At 44.6% G+C, this 19,656-nt stretch overlaps 1 protein-coding gene across 1 annotated transcript in view; it reads right to left on the bottom strand.

Moving 5' to 3' along the window:
- The window catches only part of SIM2 (SIM bHLH transcription factor 2), a 163,470-nt gene that overhangs the window by 100,901 nt on the left and 42,913 nt on the right, over nucleotides 1–19,656 (bottom strand). The window contains exon 2 of the mRNA XM_073670834.1: nucleotides 6,264–6,346. Coding sequence (XP_073526935.1) covers nucleotides 6,264–6,346 — 83 coding nt within the window. The remainder of the gene's footprint in view (nucleotides 1–6,263; nucleotides 6,347–19,656) is intronic.

The raw sequence follows: 19,656 nt of genomic DNA, 5'->3' as shown, positions 1-19,656 counted from the left end.
GGCGGCCTGCAGCAGGCTCCGGACCACGGGGTCGGCACTGCTCGATGCTTCCTCCATCTCCGGGTGCGGTCTGTCCAGATTGATCCAGGCCGCGCCCAGCCCCTCAGTTTTGTTCCCCATCCGCCCCCATTGGGAGTGGCCCCGGGGCAACTTAGCGACAGTCAGTTTCAGGGGCAGCCCCCCCACTCTGATGGACATCTCCATTGTTGCAGCCTCGGCTGGTGGGGGCGGTCTCCTCCTTTGGCGCCACTCTGGGACCATGCCCACGATGGGAGGTGGCCTCTTGCCACCCTCTGGCACCCCCACAATGGCGTCCGCTCTGCCAAGGCGGGAAAACGTCCAAGATGGCGGGAGTCGTCCCCTGATGGTGGGAAACTCCGCGGATGGCGGGCAAAAGCTGCAGATGGCGGGCAAACGGCGGGAAACGACCCGAGATGGCGTCCGATGGCGGGAATCCTCTGGAATTGGCGGGAGACTTCTTTTTGAGGTACATGTGAACTTTTCTTCAGGCACGCAGTACCCGGTGGTTGCGGGCACGAGATCCTGCCGACTACGCCAAAGTTGACGCGCCCCCTGGGCCATGCTCGGGGAATACCCGGAGCCGGATCTGATAGGGGTAGTAGTCCTCGTGGCGACGATCCGGTCCGTGCCCAGGGTGTCAAACCAAGTGGCAGAATTTAGTATAAGAGGTTATAGTGTTCGACTACGCCACCCGTTGAATGCGGTTATGAAACCGCCGCTGCAGGGCAGACCGCTGAGGCCGGTGGTATGGTTGTGCAGCGTAGTTGAAACAACCCCCAACGGGAGAGGTATAGCCTCAGGGCAGCAGGTGAAGCGGGTAATGATGATAGTGGTGTTGTGGTAGTTCCCGCACTAATGGTGCTGGTGCGACAAGGAACCTCAGAGATGTGTGGTGCAGTTTCCAAAGCTTTACTCACAGTTGTTGCTCCGGTCACTTCGGCCGAGAGTGACCACCCGAGCCGTGCTGCGCCCACCAGGTGCGGGACTCGGCCAACTCCCAGGCAATTCCAGAGCGTGGTTCAGAGCTCCCTTCTCTTCCTCTCTACTGGCCGTCCCCACCAGGGACCCACCTCTGTCCGGCTTCCTCAGGCCTTCTGGCGGCGAAACCTCTCCCGATTTCCCTGACCCTATATGGCGTGCCTTCCTGGTGGATATGGTGAGGGGTCGCGCCAAGACTTGACCACGACCTCCGGTTCCTGGCTAAGGATAATTGGCCTCCACCAGTTTGGGATCCGGTACCCTGCTCGGCCAACCCTTCACCCGTTATCTCGTGGGATCTTAGGGTTCCCTCTTTACTTGCGTCTCTGGGCCTTTCCCTGTGTTCCTGTTCCGGAGATGGGCCCGGACTGAGCCACAGCTCCCTGTCAGCCCTCTCTGGCTGAACTCTCTCTGCTTCTGCTCCAGACTGAACTCCCTCCTCTCCTAGATGGTGCCCACCTTTTTATACTTCCTTCTGACACCCGAGCCCAGGTGACTAGCACCCAATGGGCTCCTACCTATGCCCAGAGTCTCTCCCCTCTCTGCTCCTACACCACTGGGATATTCCTCCCCCCTCCCCACTCCAGCCAGGGACAGACGCTGTTGTACCTGCACATCTATCTGGTGGGAGTACCGTAGATCTGTCCCCCGGAAATGGGGTGAGTGTAGTGTATGCAGCTAACTGAGCCCCGCTCCACACTCCATCCTTACCCGGGAGTGGAATATCACACCTCTGGTTCGAGGTGCAACACTCCTGCAGCAACCGAGTCCTCGGGGTGCTACAGATACTTACCTGAGTCACGAGAGGGGAAGCGTTTTATAGAGGAGCATGGTTATAAATCACATGTAAGGATATACTGCGCTTACATTTTATGCATAATAACAATGTCTCATCTTAGATCTGATTTTAAATTGACTATATTGTATAAATATCATTATTTTCTGGGGGGGGGGGGCGCTCATGATAACTGCACAGTGTAAGGCCTCCTGTGGAATTGCACACCAACAAACTCATTTTCACAGCCCTTACTGTACTGACCCTAAACTTCCTGAGAGTAAATCCTAGATCCCTCCATAACCAGGGGCGCAATAACCACGGCTGGAAAGATCGCGACGGGGCCCGTGAGGGTGGGGGGGCCGCCGACGCACGCTCAAACCTCTACTGGTGAAATGTATTGCGTGGCAATATATGCTGCCAGCCAATCAGAGACCGGCAGCAAACGTCGGCGTGCACGTGGCCAGGGCGGTGACGTCATGCGCTCCTGTCCCCTGAAGTCAGCTGCCGGCTTCAGAAGAGGACGCCGCACGACAGGGGAGCAGAGGGAAGGGGAGTATAATGGCTTATTTTTTTTCTATGCATTAAAGAACAGCGGAAGAACGAGGGACATACTAGGGTGGGGGATATACACTGTGCATCATCCACAGAGCCCCCATTATAGTGCGTCATCCACAGATCCCCCTTTACTGTGCGTCATACACTGAGCCCCCATTACTGTGCGTCATCCACAGACCCTCCATTACAGTGCGTCATCCACAGAGCCCCCATTACAGTGTGTCATCCACAGAGTCCCCATTAGTGTGCGTCATCCACAGAGTCCCCATTACAGTGTGTCATCCACAGAGCCACCATTACAGTGTGTCATCCACAGATCCCCCATTACTGTGCATCATCCACAGAGACCCCATTACAGTGTGTCATCCACAGAGTCCCCATTAGTGTGCGTCATCCATAGAGCTTCCATTACAGTGCGTCATACACAGATCTCCCATTGCAGTGCGTCATCCACAGTGCCTCCATTAGAGTGCGTCATCCACAGAGCCCCCATTACAGTGTGTCATCCACAGAGTTCCCATTACAGTGCGTCATCCACAGAGTCCCCATTAGTGTGCGTCATCCACAGTGCCCCCATTACAGTGCGTCATCCACAGATCCCCCATTACAGTGCGTCATCTACAGAGCCACCATTAATGTGCGTCATCCACAGAGCCACCATTGCAGTGCGTCATCCACAGATCCCCCATTATAGTGCGTCATCCACAGATCCCCCATTACTGTGCATCATCAACAGAGCCCCCATTATAGTGCGTCATCCACAGTGCCCCCATTACAGCGCATCATCCACAGATCCCCCATTACTGTGCATCATCCACAGAGACCCCATTACAGTGTGTCATCCACAGAGTCCCCATTAGTGTGCGTCATCCATAGAGCTTCCATTACAGTGCGTCATACACAGATCTCCCATTGCAGTGCGTCATCCACAGTGCCTCCATTAGAGTGCGTCATCCACAGAGCCCCCATTACAGTGTGTCATCCACAGAGTTCCCATTACAGTGCGTCATCCACAGAGTCCCCATTAGTGTGCGTCATCCACAGTGCCCCCATTACAGTGCGTCATCCACAGATCCCCTATTACTGTGCGTCATCCACAGAGCCCCCATTACTGTGCGTCATCCACAGAGCCTCCATTACAGTGCGTCATCCACAGAGCCCCCATTACAGTGTGTCATCCACTGAGTCCCCATTAGTGTGAATCATCCACAGAGCCCCCATTACAGTGCGTCATCCACAGTGCCCCCATTACAGTGTGTCATCCACAGAGTCCCCATTAGTGTGCGTCATCCACAGAGCCTCCATTACAGTGCGTCATACACAGATCTCCCATTGCAGTGCGTCATCCACAGTGCCTCCATTAGAGTGCGTCATCCACAGAGCCACCATTAGTGTGCGTCATCCACAGAGCCACCATTACAGTGTGTCATCCACGGAGTCCCCATTACAGTGCGTCATCCACAGAGCCTCCATTACAGTGCGTCATCCACAGTGCCCCCATTACAGTGCGTCATCCACAGATCCCCTATTACTGTGCGTCATCCACAGAGCCCCCATTACTGTGCGTCATCCACAGAGCCTCCATTACAGTGCGTCATCCACAGAGCCCCCATTACAGTGTGTCATCCACTGAGTCCCCATTAGTGTGCGTCATCCACAGAGCCCCCATTACAGTGCATCATCCACAGAGCCCCCATTACAGTGTGTCATCCACAGAGTCCCCATTAGTGTGCGTCATCCACAGAGCCTTCATTACAGTGCGTCATACACAGATCTCCCATTGCAGTGCGTCATCCACAGAGCCACCATTACAGTGCGTCATCCACAGAGCCACCATTAGTGTGCGTCATCCACAGAGCCCCCATAACAGTGCGTCATACACAGATCCCCCATTACTGTGCGTCATCCACAGAGTCCCCATTAGTGTGAGTCATCCACAGAGCCTCCATTACAGTGCGTCATCCACAGAGCCTCCATTACAGTGCGTCATCCACAGAGCCACCATTACAGTACGTCATCCACAGAGCCACCATTAGTGTGCGTCATCCACAGAGCCCCCATAACAGTGCGTCATCCACAGAGTCCCCATTACAGTGTGTCATCCACAGAGTCCCCATTAGTGTGAGTCATCCACAGAGCCCCCATTACAGTGCGTCATCCACAGTGCCTCCATTACAGTGCGTCATCCACAGAGCCCCCATAACAGTGCGTCATCCACAGAGTCCCCATTACAGTGTGTCATCCACAGAGTCCCCATTAGTGTGAGTCATCCACAGAGCCTCCATTACAGTGCGTCATCCACAGTGCCTCCATTACAGTGCGTCATCCACAGAGCCACCATTAGTGTGCGTCATCCACAGAGCCCCCATAACAGTGCGTCATACACAGATCCCCCATTACTGTGCGTCATCCACAGAGTCCCCATTAGTGTGAGTCATCCACAGAGCCTCCATTACAGTGCGTCATCCACAGAGCCTCCATTACAGTGCGTCATACACAGATTCCCCATAACCATGCGTCATCCACGGAGCCTCCATTACAGTGCGTCATACACAGATCCCCCATAACAGTGCGTCATCCACAGATCCCCCATAACAGTGCATCATTCACAGAGCCCCCATAACAGTGCGTCAGTCACAGAGCCACCATAACAGTGCATCATTCACAGATCCCCCATAACAGTGCATCATTCACAGAGCCACCATAACAGTGCGTCATCCACAGATCCCCCATAACAGTGCATCATTCACAGAGCCCCCATAACAGTGCGTCATTCACAGAGCCCCCATAACAGTGCGTCATCCACAGATCCCCATAACACTGCGTCATTCACACAGCCCCCATAACAGTGCGTCATCCACAGAGCTCCCATAAGTGTATTATCCACAGATCATCCATAATTTATCATCTACAGATCACCCCATAACAATATGTCATTTACAGAGCCCCCATAACAGTGCATCATCCACAGATCCTTCAAAACAATTTGTCATCTACAGATCGCCCATAACTGTGTCATCTACAGATCCCACATAACAGTCTGCCATCCACTCCACAGATTGTCATAACTGAACTGATTTGCCGCTATCAACCCCCTAATAATGACCCTCAGGGCTTTCTTTTTCCTATATTGCCACTGGATCCGTCCTGAAGTACTTCCAATGCTCGAGCATGCTCAGATGCACCTACCGACCCTGTATAATAAAACATCTGACAGCCGGGCTGCAGCACAGCTGAACTATACTATGCCGAAGGTCCCACTGATACCAACAGCATTTGCACCTAATGACCCTGTCCAATTCATGATAAACAAAGGCACCTAATGACCCTATCCAATAAAATATCCCCAAGACCTTCTCATGGCCTCCTCATTTCCCTGACAGCTGGGTTGTAGCTCAGCTATGCTATCTCTGCTCTGCTATGCATGCAGGGGAGAGTACGATCATACTCTGAAGATCCCCACAAATCACAAATCGTAATGAATATTGATCAAGTAGTGTGTAATTGTTGCTACATTCAATAGTATCAATTGTCACCTCATCAATATAACTGAATATTGCCCATGTTGAGAATTATCTATCTCTATAAGGAAACACACAGGCGACCAGAGGGAGGGAGCCTGCAGCACTGAGAAGAAGCAGGGTGCTGATGGGAAATGTAGTTTCAGATAAGAATAGGAAGCTGAATGCATATTATAGCGGCAGAAGGAGATAAAATAAGACACAAAGGGACAAGAAAGAACTTTACGTTGGGCTTGTAGTGTATATTAATAATAGTCATGCAATCCTTTACTTTGTGAAAAAATAATGCCATTGTGGGGAAAAAAACACTTTAAAGCACAGAAACTCTATTATTTTATTATTTAAACATTTTTTAGAGACATCCATCTTTTTTTCTTCTTGTTATTTGCTGTGCATTGAAAACTAAATACCTGTAGTAAATGAGATCCTAGCTCCTTTGCCACATTATCAAGTGGTCCTATTCTTGTTGGATGTCCCCAAGCATCTCCCAATCCTAAAAAAAAGAAAATAATGAAAAGGTTAAAGTCCGGCATCAACACAATTGTCAATGGCAGTTTATGCCCTACTCTTAACCATTTAGTCGCACCCTATTGACTTAGTATATGGATACCTTGGGAGCATTTAATTTTCCCCTAATTGTATGTATTATTGGTTAAAAATCATGTTTGCTATTGGGTTTCATTAAATATTTTGCACCTTTTGTCTTCTATAGTCTTTGTGCTGCAATACCTATTGCTGACCGCAGAATGAGTTGACTGAAAATCCGTCAGTGAGCTCATTCTTCTGAGCTTGCTTCTGTTAATTTATGTTCACAAAGTTCAACTCACTTTCATGCTAAGGGAGCAGAGAACAAGAAAGAGTTATACATTTTTCCATCAGAACAGAGCTCATTGATGGATTCTCAGTTAACTCATGCTGCTGATTTGAACCATTTCCAACCACAGTCAATTTTCATTCTTGCACATTCGTTTTTTCCTCTCCTTCTTCCAAGAGCCATGGCTTCTTCTTTTTTTGGCAATATACACATATTAGGGATTTTTTTTTGGTGGGATGAGTTATAGCTTTAAATGGCAAATTTCATTTCATTATATAACGTACTGAAAATCAAGAAATAATTGTCAAATTCAGTGAAATTGGGAAGTAAAAAAAAAAAAATTCCAAAAAATGTTAAAAATAAAAAAATATATAAAAATTTAAATCATCCCTTTTTCCCAGTTTAAAAAAAAAAATAATAATAAAATAATAATAAACATAATTTGTAAAACCGCTTCCTTAAATGTCTGGCCTATCAAATTGTAAAATTAAACGCCAAAAAAAGGATCAAAACTCCAGATTTGCATTCTTTCAGTCACCAAAGTTCCCCACAAAAAATGTAATAAAAAGCAATCAGTATATCGTACATATGCCAATATGGTATAGATAAAAATGTCACCTTCACATAAAAAATAAGTGCTCACACAGCTCCATTGATTGAAAAATAAGGTCTCAAAAATAGTTACAAAACCACATTTTTTTGTACAAAATTCTGGAATTTTTTGTACCACTAAAATGGAAAATAAAAATTTCTGTAAATTTGGTACCGACTTGTACAATGATGTTGCCAGGTCATTTTTACTGTGCAATGGATGTAAAAAGAACAAAAAACAATGGTGAAATTGCAATTTTTTGCACAATTTCACTCCATTCGGAATTCTTTTCCCATTTTAAAATGAATGGTGTCATTCAAAAATTGCTACTAAACTCACAAAAGACAAGCCCTTGTTACTGTAAATATGAAGAGTTATGGCTTTTGGAAGAAGAGGAGGAAAAATAAAGAAACCACAAAAATGAAAAATTGGATTTCCTGTGAAAAAAATTCTTCCCTTAATCTGGTTTTACAAGAAAACAAACCTGCACACTGATTTATTATTAAGCTTAATGTATAACCAGTATGCAGTAAGCTCCTAAGCTCCCCCTAGAGGTGACTGCAGGTGGACAAATTTTCATAATTACACTTTGTCATCCTTTTCTGTCTCTGTATGAGCTATGATGGAAAGGATGCTGATTTAATTATATAAATGAGCTTGACAGACAGCCCGCTGAAGGGGCCGGAACAAAAAAAGGAGATGGAACAGGAAATTCTTTAATGTCAAAGATGTGCCAAAAGTAGAGGCGATGTAAGTGAGACAGCATGTGGCGTTGGTGGATTTGTCATAATTAAGCTAAATCTGTAAATTATATTAATTTTATTTTTCTAAGTAGGACCAGTCACCAGGTCAAAAATGTCCAGTTTTTGCTCTTATTTTATTTTCTGTGCTCACCTATTGCTTTTTTTGTAATCTACCGTATGGACTCAGAGATATGAGCCGTTTTATTTAGGATCCTCGGGGGCGTGACTTTAGGCTGCTTGTCACCCTGTGAGCCACGCCCCTTTGTAAAGACTAAATAACAAGGCCCATATCTCTGGAACCGTATGATGGATTTTAAAGTAACAAAAACTCAGAGAAGCAGTGGGAATAAAATAAGAGCAGAAACTGCCCACTTAGGACCTGTCGATGGATCCTCTTTAAATATATGTAAAGGTATTTTTATCCAACTGGACCGCCCCTTTAATAAAAACTAAAAAGAAACCAGTGAAAACTGCAGCCATATAGAATGTAAGAGATAAATGGTTGCAAAGAATCTTTGGGAACTTGACAGAAGAGGAGTCGAGGACTTTCACATTGGGACACTGGGAGGATTTTTCTTTTTTTACTTTAGTAAGAAATGTTGCGTATATTAAGAATTTATTATATGATACAGTTATTAAAGTAGAAGTATTGAACCCGCCGGTAACCACGCTGTGCAGTAAAGAACTCTGAATGGAAGCCATTATGTGCAGCATCTCTATAAAATATGGGCTCTAACTACTTGCACTAAAAAGTCAGCAGGGTTGTGCAAAAAGTTTACTTTGCAAAGTTTATTGGCAGCTGCACAGATGTTCACAGAGCCTGACCCCACAGCCTGACTTCTCACATCCATCACCCGAGAGGAAAGCCAGAACTTCTAGCTGAGCAAATCCTGAACAGGAATAACTGGAACGGATAAATAGTGGAATAATATTCCTGCTTATCTACCTATCTATCTATCTATCTATCTATCATCTATCTATCTATCATCTATCTATCTAGCTATCTATCTATCTATCTATCTATCATCTATCTATCTAGCTATCTATTATCTATCTATCATCTATCTATTATGTATCTATCATCTATCTATTATGTATCTATCATCTATCTATCTATCTATCATCTATCTATCTAGCTATCTATCATCTATCTATTATCTATCTATATGTATCTATTATATATATAACTATCATCTATCTATTAAATCTATCTTTCTACTATCTATCTATTATCTATCTATCTATTATCTATCAATATTCTATCTATCTATCATCTATCTATCCATTACCTACAGCCCTGCTCATCATTATTGTCACCTATGAAGTTTAAGTACATAATGTGGAATATCTCCTAAAAAAAATTAATTGAGTGAAACAGTTTTTTCGTATAGATCCCTCATGTTAAAGACAAAAGAGCAAATAATAAACAATAATTTCAAATAAAAAACAATGGGAGGGAAAAATAGAAAAACCTAAAGCTCGCTGTGTCACTGGTATTGGCACCCTTTACATTAATTTAGTATGGAAACACATTTTGACTCGCCAGTGGTAAATCACAAAAGAAATTCACCAGTGATTAATTGTCGGTGGCCATGTGACATGAATTTACCAATGAATGATGACTTCAGTGTTTTAAAAAGCCACATGGTAGGCCCTGTTCCTTTGTCACAATGATGAAGACAAAGGAGCTGTCTGAGGACATCAGAACTGCTATAATTAGCAAACACAAGACTTCCAAAGGGTATAAGGCCATCTCCAAAGACCTTGGTATCCCAGTTTCAACAGCGCGCAATGTTATTAAGAAGTTTTCCAAGCATGGAACAGTCAAGAACCTCCCTGGACGTGAGACAAAGAGGAAAATTGACAAGAGATGTCTTTGAACGTTGGCGCAAATGGTGGACAAAAACACCACGTCAAACATCCAAAGACCTGAAGGCCAAACTGGAACAGTCTGGGACCATGGTTTCAACAAGTACCATACGCCACACACTAAACCAAGCAGAGCTTTATGGGCAAAGGCCAAGGAAGAAACCATTGCTGAAGAAAATAAATAAAAAGGAACGACTGATCTTTGCCAAAGAGTACCTTGACAAACCACAAACCTTCTGGGAAAATGTTCTGCAGACAGATGAAACAAAAATAGAGCTTTTTGACAATGCAAAGCAACAGTTTGTTTACAGACGGCGCAATGAAGCTTATAAGGAAGAGAACACTATACGAACAGTTAAGCATTGTGAGGGATCCATAATGCTGTGGTGTTGCTTTGCTGCGTCTGGTACTGGAAGCCTTGACCTTATCACAGGAATCATGAAATCAGAGATTTTAGAGCGAAATGTCCTACCCAGTGTAATAAAATTTAGTTTGAGTCAAAGATCATGGATCCTCCAGCAAGACAATGACCCAAAGCACACATCCAAAAGTACATAGGAATGGCTGAAAAAGAAAAAATGGACTGTTTTAAAATAGCCTGCAATGAGTCCTGACCTCAATCCCATTGAAAATCTTTGGGGTGAGCTGAAATCTGCCATTAGGAATGCACATTTTAATGCACACCTGAAACATACTGCTTCTTTGTGTAGCATCATTGGAAAGTCTAAAGAAATCAGCCAAGATATCAAGAAGAGAATTGTGGACTTGCACAAGTCTGGCTCATCCTTTTATACAATTTCAAGATACCTGAAGGTGCCTCGTTCATTTGTACAAACAATTATACACAAGTACAAACAAGATGGGAATGTCCAGCCATCATACCGCTCAGGAAGGAGACGGGTTTTGTGTTCCAGAGATGAACGTGCTTTGGTGCGACATGTGCATATCAACCCAATGACAAAAGCAAAAGACCTTGTGAAGATGATGGCGGAAGCTGGTAAGATTGTGTCAATAACCACAGTGAAACGAGTACTGTATCAACATGGGCTGAAAGGCCACTCTGCCAGGAAGAAGCCATTACTCCAAAAAAAAAACATAAAAAAGCCAGATTAATGTTTGCAAATTCACACAGGAACAAAGACTTTCATTTTTGGAGACATGTTCTGTGGTCTGATAAAACTAAAATTGAATTTTTTGGGCATAATGACCATCGTTTGGAGGATAAGGGGAGAAACTTGGAAGCCTAAGAACACCATCCAAACTGTGAAACACGGTGGTGGCAGCTTCATGTTGAGGGGTTGTTTTGCTGCAGATGGGACTGGGGCACTTCACAAAATAGATGAGATTATGAGAAAAGAAGATTATGTGGCAATACTGAAGCAACATCTCAAGACATCAGCCAGGAAGTTAAAGCTTGGGTGGAAATGGATCTTCCAAATGGACAATGACCGGAAGCATACTGCCAAAATGGTAACAAAGTGGTTTAAGGATAACAAAGTCAATGTTTTGGAGTGGCCGTCACAAAGCCCTGATCTCAATCCTATTGAAAATTTATGGGCAAAGCTGAAAAGGCTGCGAGCAAGACGACCTACAAACCTGGATCAGTTACAGCAGTTTTGTCAGGAAGAATGGGCCCAAATTCCCACCAACTATTGTGAGAAGCTTGTGGAAGGAGATCCCAAACATTTGACCCAAGTCATTCAGTTTAAGGGTAATGGTACCAAATACTAATGAAATGTATGGAAACTTTTGACTTTGCAGTAAGTAATAAAAATGCCTTAAAACATTCTCTCTCTCTCATTATTCTGGTATTTGGCAAATATTAAACATTATGGTAATCCTAATTGACCTAAAACGGGAAAGGTTTATTCTGATTTCATGTCAGATATTGAGAAAAACATGCAGATATGTCTTTTTATATACTGGATGTAAACTTCCGGTTTCAACTGTATATATTTATCTATCTATCATCTAGCTATTTATCTAATATCTACAGTAGCTTGAGATAGTATTCACCCCCTTGGCTTTTTACCTATTTTTTCATATGACAATTGTGCTTAACTATTTTTGTAATCCGATTTGTGTGTGATGCAGCAGCACTAAATAATCTAAATTGGTGAAGAGAGAAAAATATAAACATAAATTAAATCTATGGGATCAAATAAATAAAAATTGACATATTTACCACTTTTGCTATGAAGCCCCCAAAACTGTCTGGTGCAAGCAATTCCCTTCATAAGTCACATGCTTAGTGAAAGAAAGTCCACCTGTGTGCAATCTAAGTGTTACATGGTCTGACAGTATATACACTTTACCTTTTCTGAAAGGCCACAGAGGCTGAAACACCATTAAGCAAGAGGCACCACTAACCAAACAACACCATGAAGACCAAGGAGAACTCCAAACAACACCATGAAGGCCAAGGAGATCTCCAAACAACACCATGAAGGCCAAGGAGATCTCCAAACAAGTCAGGGACAAAGTTGTGGAGAAGTACAAGTCAGGGTTGGGTTATAAAAAAATATCCCAATTTCTGATAATTGGGACTTATCCAAAGTGACTTGCATCTGTAACTGCCGCAAAAGGAGGCTCTACAAAGTACTGACTTTAGAGGGTGAATAGTTATGCACACTGAAGTTTACAGTTGTTTTGTCTTATTTGTTGTTTGCTTCACAATGAAAAGAAAACCAAATGTTCACAGTTGTCGGCATGTTCTTTACATGAACTGATGCAAATCCTCAAAAAAAACTGTGAAATTCCAGGCTGTGAGGTAGCAAAACACAAAAACTGTCAAGGAGGGTGAATACTTTCGCAAGCCACTGTATCTATTTAATATCTATCAATTCAATTCAAAGAAGCTTTATTGTCAGGACTAAATACACATTAGTTTTGCCAAAGCATGTGTATAATAGGGAATAGGGAAGTGGGTATGATGGCTAGGGATTGTAGGAACAATGGATGGGGGCACATCCATCTATCAATATATATATTTATCATCTATCTATCACATAGCTATCCACTATCTTTCTTTCTGTCTATCCCTCTATCATATATCTATCGACTGGCGGACACAGACTGAAAAGGGCTCCTGTGCAAGAACGTTATGTGAACCCTTTACAGTCCAATAGCTCATTATAATGAAAAATTTCACCTGCTTTGGAGGTGGAAATGGGCCACCTTACCTCTTGGGCCCCTGTGCAACTGCACAGGTTGCACCAATGATATGTCCGCCCCGTATCCATCTATCTATCATCTATCTATCTATATATCTATCTATTATCTATTATCTATCTATCTATCTATCTACCTATTATCTATCTATCTATATATCTATTATCTATCTATCTCTTCTATCTATCTATCTATCTATCTATCTGTCTACCTATTATCTATCTATCTATTATCTATCTATCATCTATCTATCTACCTATTATCTATCTATCTATCTCTTATATCTATCTATCTATCTATTATCTATCTATTATCTATCATTGATCTATTATCTATCTATCTATTATCTATCTATCTATTATCTATCATCTATCCATTATCTATCTATTATCTATTATCTATCTATTATCTATTTATTATCTATCATCTATCTATTATCTATCTATCTATTACCTATCTATCTATCTATTATCTATCTGTCATCTATCTATTATCTATCTATTATTTATTATCTATCTATCATCAATCTATCATATATCTATTATCTATCTATTGTTTATTATCTATTATCTATCTGTCCATCTATTATCTAGCTATCATCTATCTATCTATATAAATATCTATTATCTATCTATTTATCTATCTATCTATCTACCTATCTATCATCTATCTATCTATCTATTATCTATCTATCTATCTATCATCTATCTATCTATCTACCTATTATCTATCTATCTATCTATCTATCTATCATCTATCTATCTATTATCTATCTATCTATCATCTATCTATCTATCTATCATCTATCTATTATCTATCTATCTATCATCTATCTATCTATTATCTATCTATCTATTATCTATCATCTATCCATTATCTATCTATTATATATTATCTATCTATTATCTATCTATCTATCTATTATCTATTAATGTGGCGCCCCTGAGGGTTCGACCGCCACAGAAATGCTGCACTTCTTCAATGGAGTGTGGTGTTCCTCCTCTGAGGTAAGGCCGGTGTGATGGTAGTGACCTAGCCTTTTGCATCCAACACCACATTTCCACCAGAGGGAGCTAGTATGCACTAGGTGCTGCTCCCCTGGTTACAGGGAGACTGGGGAACACAAAGTGGTAGGAACCAGTTAGTGGGTGAGGGTGGAGGAACACTAGTTAGTTACACTTCAAATTTCATATTTAACAGAATGCCATCTTTGATCTTGGTCCAGGTTGTTCGTTGGTCCTTCGGTTCTGTCCTGTTCTGTGGTTCATCAGTCTAGCCTTGGCTAGTCTGTCGGCTGTCACTGTGCTGTCAAAATACTGTGTGTAATGTGACTTCTCTCCGGGAGCTCAGATCCTGTGTGGGCCTGCACCGGCATGGGACACAGCCCTCGTACCCCGATCTATGGGACGAGAGGGAGGTTGCAGACAAGGAATGTCTCAACCCGGCCAAGGACCAGGATCAAGAAGGCCCGGGAGCTCTAGAATGTGGCTCCCTAGCAAATGGGTCCCGGGGAGGATGCAGACGGAGCGGATCACGCCACCTGTTCTCGCCTACCTGATCTATTCAGAGGGATTCCGGCTGCAAGAGGGGTACCGGCCCCCGACACCCGACCTCGTACTCTATGTCCAGGACGGGAAAGCCCGGTTAGGCCCTGAGGATCCCACCGGGCATCTGATGGAGAGGAATTGCCACCCGAGCCCTACACCTGAGAGGAGCTCAGAGGGAGACCTGGCCTATTCACACACGCACAGACGGGAAGAGGTAAAGTCTGTAGTGCAGGAACACTCTGGTGTAGGGTCGCTACCAAACACTGGACTTCCTCGGAGGTAGTCGGATCCCTGTCCCTGGTGGCCGCAGGACTCCGCGAGGAGCAGGGAGAAGCCTTCCCGCTAACAAATCTGAGTGAGTAAAGCCTTGGAAGTTCACCCCTATGGCCTCCGGACTGTTCATTACGCGCCATACCACGCGACGCGGTGCCCGTACTCCCCGCGCTACTGCAACCCCCCTCTTCTTCCTGTCTTGCCTGCCCTGAGGCCTTGCTCCGCCTGTGGGGAGCAGAGAGAACTTTAGCCGCCATGACACCGGGCCTCAGCGGACTGCAGCGGCGCTGGTGATCCCTCACCAGACACCACAGGTGGCGTAGTCGTTAACCAGCCACTCAACCCGGAATAGCCCACACCATCTCTTTCTAATGTGACGGCCCTGAGCATGGGTCGGGCCCGGGCCACGGCTGCATCCCATCTCTTCAACGCAGGGCCCGACACCGAGTCCCCCAACACCCAGGGTAAAACACGGGCTTTCTGAGTAGAGGCGTCACATTTATTATCTATCATCTATCTATCATCTATCTATCATCTATCTATTATCTATCTATTATTTATTATCTATCTATCATCTATCTATTATCTATCTATCTATCTATCTTCTATCTCCTATTTATTGCAGGCTGGTGCAGGGACAATCCTATTCTCCGTACAGCTTCCTACATGAATAGTAATGTGCCTCCCGGGTTATGACCTCTATAATAACCTCTGTAGGTCATCTCTAGCCTTTAGGCATATGGCACTGTGCACACGATGCTTCCAGTTTTTACTCCTGGGCATGCACCATAAAACTAGCAACATTTTGCTAGGAAATAATTTCTTTGCTGATTAGGATTTTCACAAAGCTCAGACCTAGAATGCTACAATAATGAGCAAGGCGGTGACCAAGTAATTATGACTCTTGGTGGAAAGCTGATGGTGGTCGCTTCTCGTGACAGTAATGGATGGTGTGCGGCTGTGCGCACATGGCACTTACTAACGTATCTAATTTACATGAACACTGGGTCATCGCAGATAAAGACTAATATTTTTTAAATCACTCAGTATAGGACATATCGAAGTATTTGGCTGAAACTAACATATTTGCTGGAGAAAATATATAATGAGGAGACATATAGCATGGGCGGCCAGTGCCCTGAGCTAGGTAAATATTTTGCGCCCCGTAACCTATAGGCCCCGTTCCTAAGACCAATTCAGAATTTAACCCATTATGTACAATACACATGTATTGTAATTTGATAAAATACTCATATAATTATGTTTTGCTCTTTGGCCCCTTAGTTTTTCCTACTTTATACTGGAGAACCAATATAACATTTTAAAAGTTAAAAGTAATATATTTTTTTTAACTTTTTTGTTAATTTTTTTTTATGGAACTCTTGTATTACCCTAGTCTTTTATGAGACTGTTATTTTACCCTAACCCTAAACCTAACACTAACCAAGACCATAGCCTTAATCCTGTCCCCAATCCTAGCCCTCGCCCTAGCACCAACCCTTGATCCAACCCTAGCTCCAACCCTAGCACCAACCCTGGCTCCAACCTTAGCTCCAACCCTAGTTAGGGTTGGAAAAAGTAATATATATTATAATGTTAGTGTTTTGTTTTTTACAGAGCACTAGAGATGAGCAGATCAATCTTCAAGTAGAATTCGAGTAGAATTTCCTGAAATTTGCAGGTCCCCGCGAATTCGAACACTACAATTTTTTTTTTAACTGCCCGCTGTTATTTCTCACACTGCTGAAATCCCAGAGAGCGGGTTAATGATGTAAGGACCAACCCGACGGGCTTCATTATAATTGTCTGTAGTTACCACATCACATATATACTACTATTAATGATGGGGGTCTGCCAAGTAGCGCCATCTTAGTGTTTTCCAGCATAGGGGTAAGAGGTCAGAGTATACACCTCATTACACCCAGAGATAAAAAAAAATGTCTAGTCTGATTGTGGTGTTCTACTGCAGCGCTGATGAAGCAGATTGAAAATGAGAGTGATAGTCTCAATCTGTGGGAAAAAATCTGGCAGCAAGTGTTCAATTTCCTTACAGCGCCACCACAGGGGAAATAAAGCATTACACATAAATTATTCAAATCATTGGGTTTTCTGATAGCAATGCAGTATAGAGGTCCGCCAGAGCGAGGGACACTCTTTGTAGCTGCTCTTCACCTTGGCCAAAAAATTAGGTTCCTGAAAGAAGGACTCCACTATATTAACTCAGAACTCCCTAATAGGATATACTGTATAAAAATGTGTTTTCTCAACCAGACATCACCTATACTTGTAATATTCAATGGACACTAACACTTCAAGGTCATTTGGAAACTCAATTTGTTTCCCTACCACTACAACTGTCTTGATTTTACTTACATCTAAAATGAAAGGTGATAATACACTGACATTATTACCACTGAGGTGGCTCCCATAACTATTATGTTGCCCCCAGATCCAAACAATATGTGACGTATCCTCCCTTCCATAGGCAACACAAAAGTAGTCAAAGGGTCAAATTAATTCTTCTTTTCTAACACTAGTAGGAAAGGGTTAAGTAAATGGTGGGCCCTCCAGCAAAAAGAAAGTCTTATTGAGCAGGGACGTGACTGTAGGATTGAGCATGGACGTGGCTGTGGATTTGAGCAGGGACGTGACTGTGAGATTGAGCAAAGACGTGACTGTGGGATTGAGCATGGACGTGGCTGTGGAATTGAGCAGGGGCGTGGCTGTGAGATTGAGCAGGGGTGTGGCTGTAAGATTGAGCAGAGGCGTGGCTGTGGGATTGAGCAGGGGTGTGGCTGTGGGATTGAGCAGGGGTGTGGCTGTGAGATTGAGCAGGGGCGTGGCTGTGATATTGAGCAGGGACGTGGCTGTGGGATTGAGCAGGGGCATGGCTGTTGGATTGAGCAGGGGTGTGGCTGTGACATTGAGCAGGGGCGTGGCTGTGACATTGAGCAGGGGCGTGGCTGTGGGATTGAGCAGGGGCGTGGCTGTGGGATTGAGCAGGGGTGTGGCTGTGAGATTGAGCAGGGGTGTGGCTGTAGGATTGAGCAGGGCGTGGCTGTGGGATTGAGCATGGGTGTGGCTGGGGATTGAGCAGGGGTGTGGATGTGGGATTGTGCAGGGGTGTGGCTGTGGGATTGAGCAGGGGTGTGGCTGTGGGATTGAAAAGGGTGTGGCTGTGGGATCAAACATGGGTGTGGCTGTGGATTGAGCAGGGGTGTGGCTGTGGGATTGAGCAGGGGCGTGGCTGTGGATTGAGCAGAGGTGTGGCAGTAGGATTGAACATGAGTGTGGCTTGGGATTGAGCAGGGGCGTGGCTGTGGGATTGAGCATGGGTGTGACTGGGGATTGAGCAATGGTGTGGCTGTGGAATTGAGCATGGGTGTGGCTGTGGATTGAGCAGGGGTGTGGCTGTGGGATTGAGCAGGGGTGTGGCTGTGGAATTGAGCATGGGTGTGGCTGGGGATTGAGCAGGGACGAGGCTGTGGAATTGAGCATAGGTGTGTCTGGGGATTGAGCAGGGGTGTGGCTGTGGAATTGAGCAGGGGTGTGGCTGTGGGATTGAGCAGGGTGTGGCTGTGGGATTGAGCAGGGGTGTGGCTGTGGGATTGAGCAGGGGTGTGGCTGTGGGATTGAGCAGTGATGTGGCTGTGGGATTGAGCAGGGTGTGGCTGTGGGATTGAGCAGGGGTGTGGCTGTGGGATTGAGCAGTGATGTGGCTGTGGGATTGAGCAGGGTGTGGCTGTGGGATTGAGCAGGGGTGTGGCTGTGGGATTGAGCAGAGGTGTGGCTGTGGGATTGAGCAGGGGTGTGGCTGGGGATTGAGCAGGGGTGTGGCTGTGGAATTGAGCAGGGGTGTGGCTGTGGGATTGAGCAGGGGTGTGGCTGTGGGATTGAGCAGGGGTGTGGCTGTGGGATTGAGCAGGGGTGTAACTTTGGAACTGAGCAGGGGCAGAGCAACAGGTGGTGCCCAAGTAGCATCTGCACTAACATCTTCACTGGGTCCTGGTGCCTGAGGGGGTCAAAAGCTCTGTAGATTGTAGATGAGGGGCACTGGTATCAGAATTTGCACTGGAGCACAGAAGCTTTTCGTTCTCCATCTGGCATTGAACAAAGATGTCTTTGATGATTTTCTCTCCCCTGCAGTATAAAGCAAGAAGATTTTACAATGTCCCCCACAGTCCTTACAGGGTTAAGACTAGAGCACGTTCAAAGATTTCAACGGGTTAATGGTACAGACTCCCAATTCTGCATTTGACCCATTTGTTCAATATTGCAATAGTTAAAGGGGTTACTGCCTCCATGGGGTTTTGCTTTAGATTTCCTCTCCCCCGCTGTTGTTAAAGAGCCAAGACGTGTTTTGCTCTCTCTTACTCAGATTAGCCTTTTAATACCTCCTTGCATGTCAGCAAATTTCTATTGCTTGCAGGAACACCTTTATGTAACAGGATCCAGAACAATGGGAGGGAATGTGAGCAGAATGTGATCCGAGCCTTCTCCGGGCTTACCTCCGCACCAGCGCCGGGCACAGATATTACACCAACTGTAGCAAAAAAAAATAAAGAGTAAAAGGAGCCGGACTCGGCCGAAGTGGATTATAAACAACACGCTTTAAAGGGGAATTTACAGCCCCTTAACCAAAGACTTCAAGTGGAAGGATCACTTTGTAGCGGGAAGTAGATTCTGTTTATAAATAGTTTGTTTTACGCAAGGGGTGGTCAATATTTCCCTCTTGCTTCTAGCTCCGACCATAGCGCACGTATCCCTCTTCAAGACTTCTTATCGGCTCCATAA

Source organism: Phyllobates terribilis, unplaced genomic scaffold (genome assembly GCF_046119375.1).
Source record: "Phyllobates terribilis strain yellow unplaced genomic scaffold, ASM4611937v1 Scaffold_2__4_contigs__length_985480577, whole genome shotgun sequence".
In the NCBI taxonomy this organism is placed as follows: Eukaryota; Metazoa; Chordata; class Amphibia; order Anura; family Dendrobatidae; genus Phyllobates; species Phyllobates terribilis.
The sequence above is the reverse complement of the archived record's forward strand: the minus strand, read 5'-3'. Positions and strand labels throughout refer to the sequence as shown.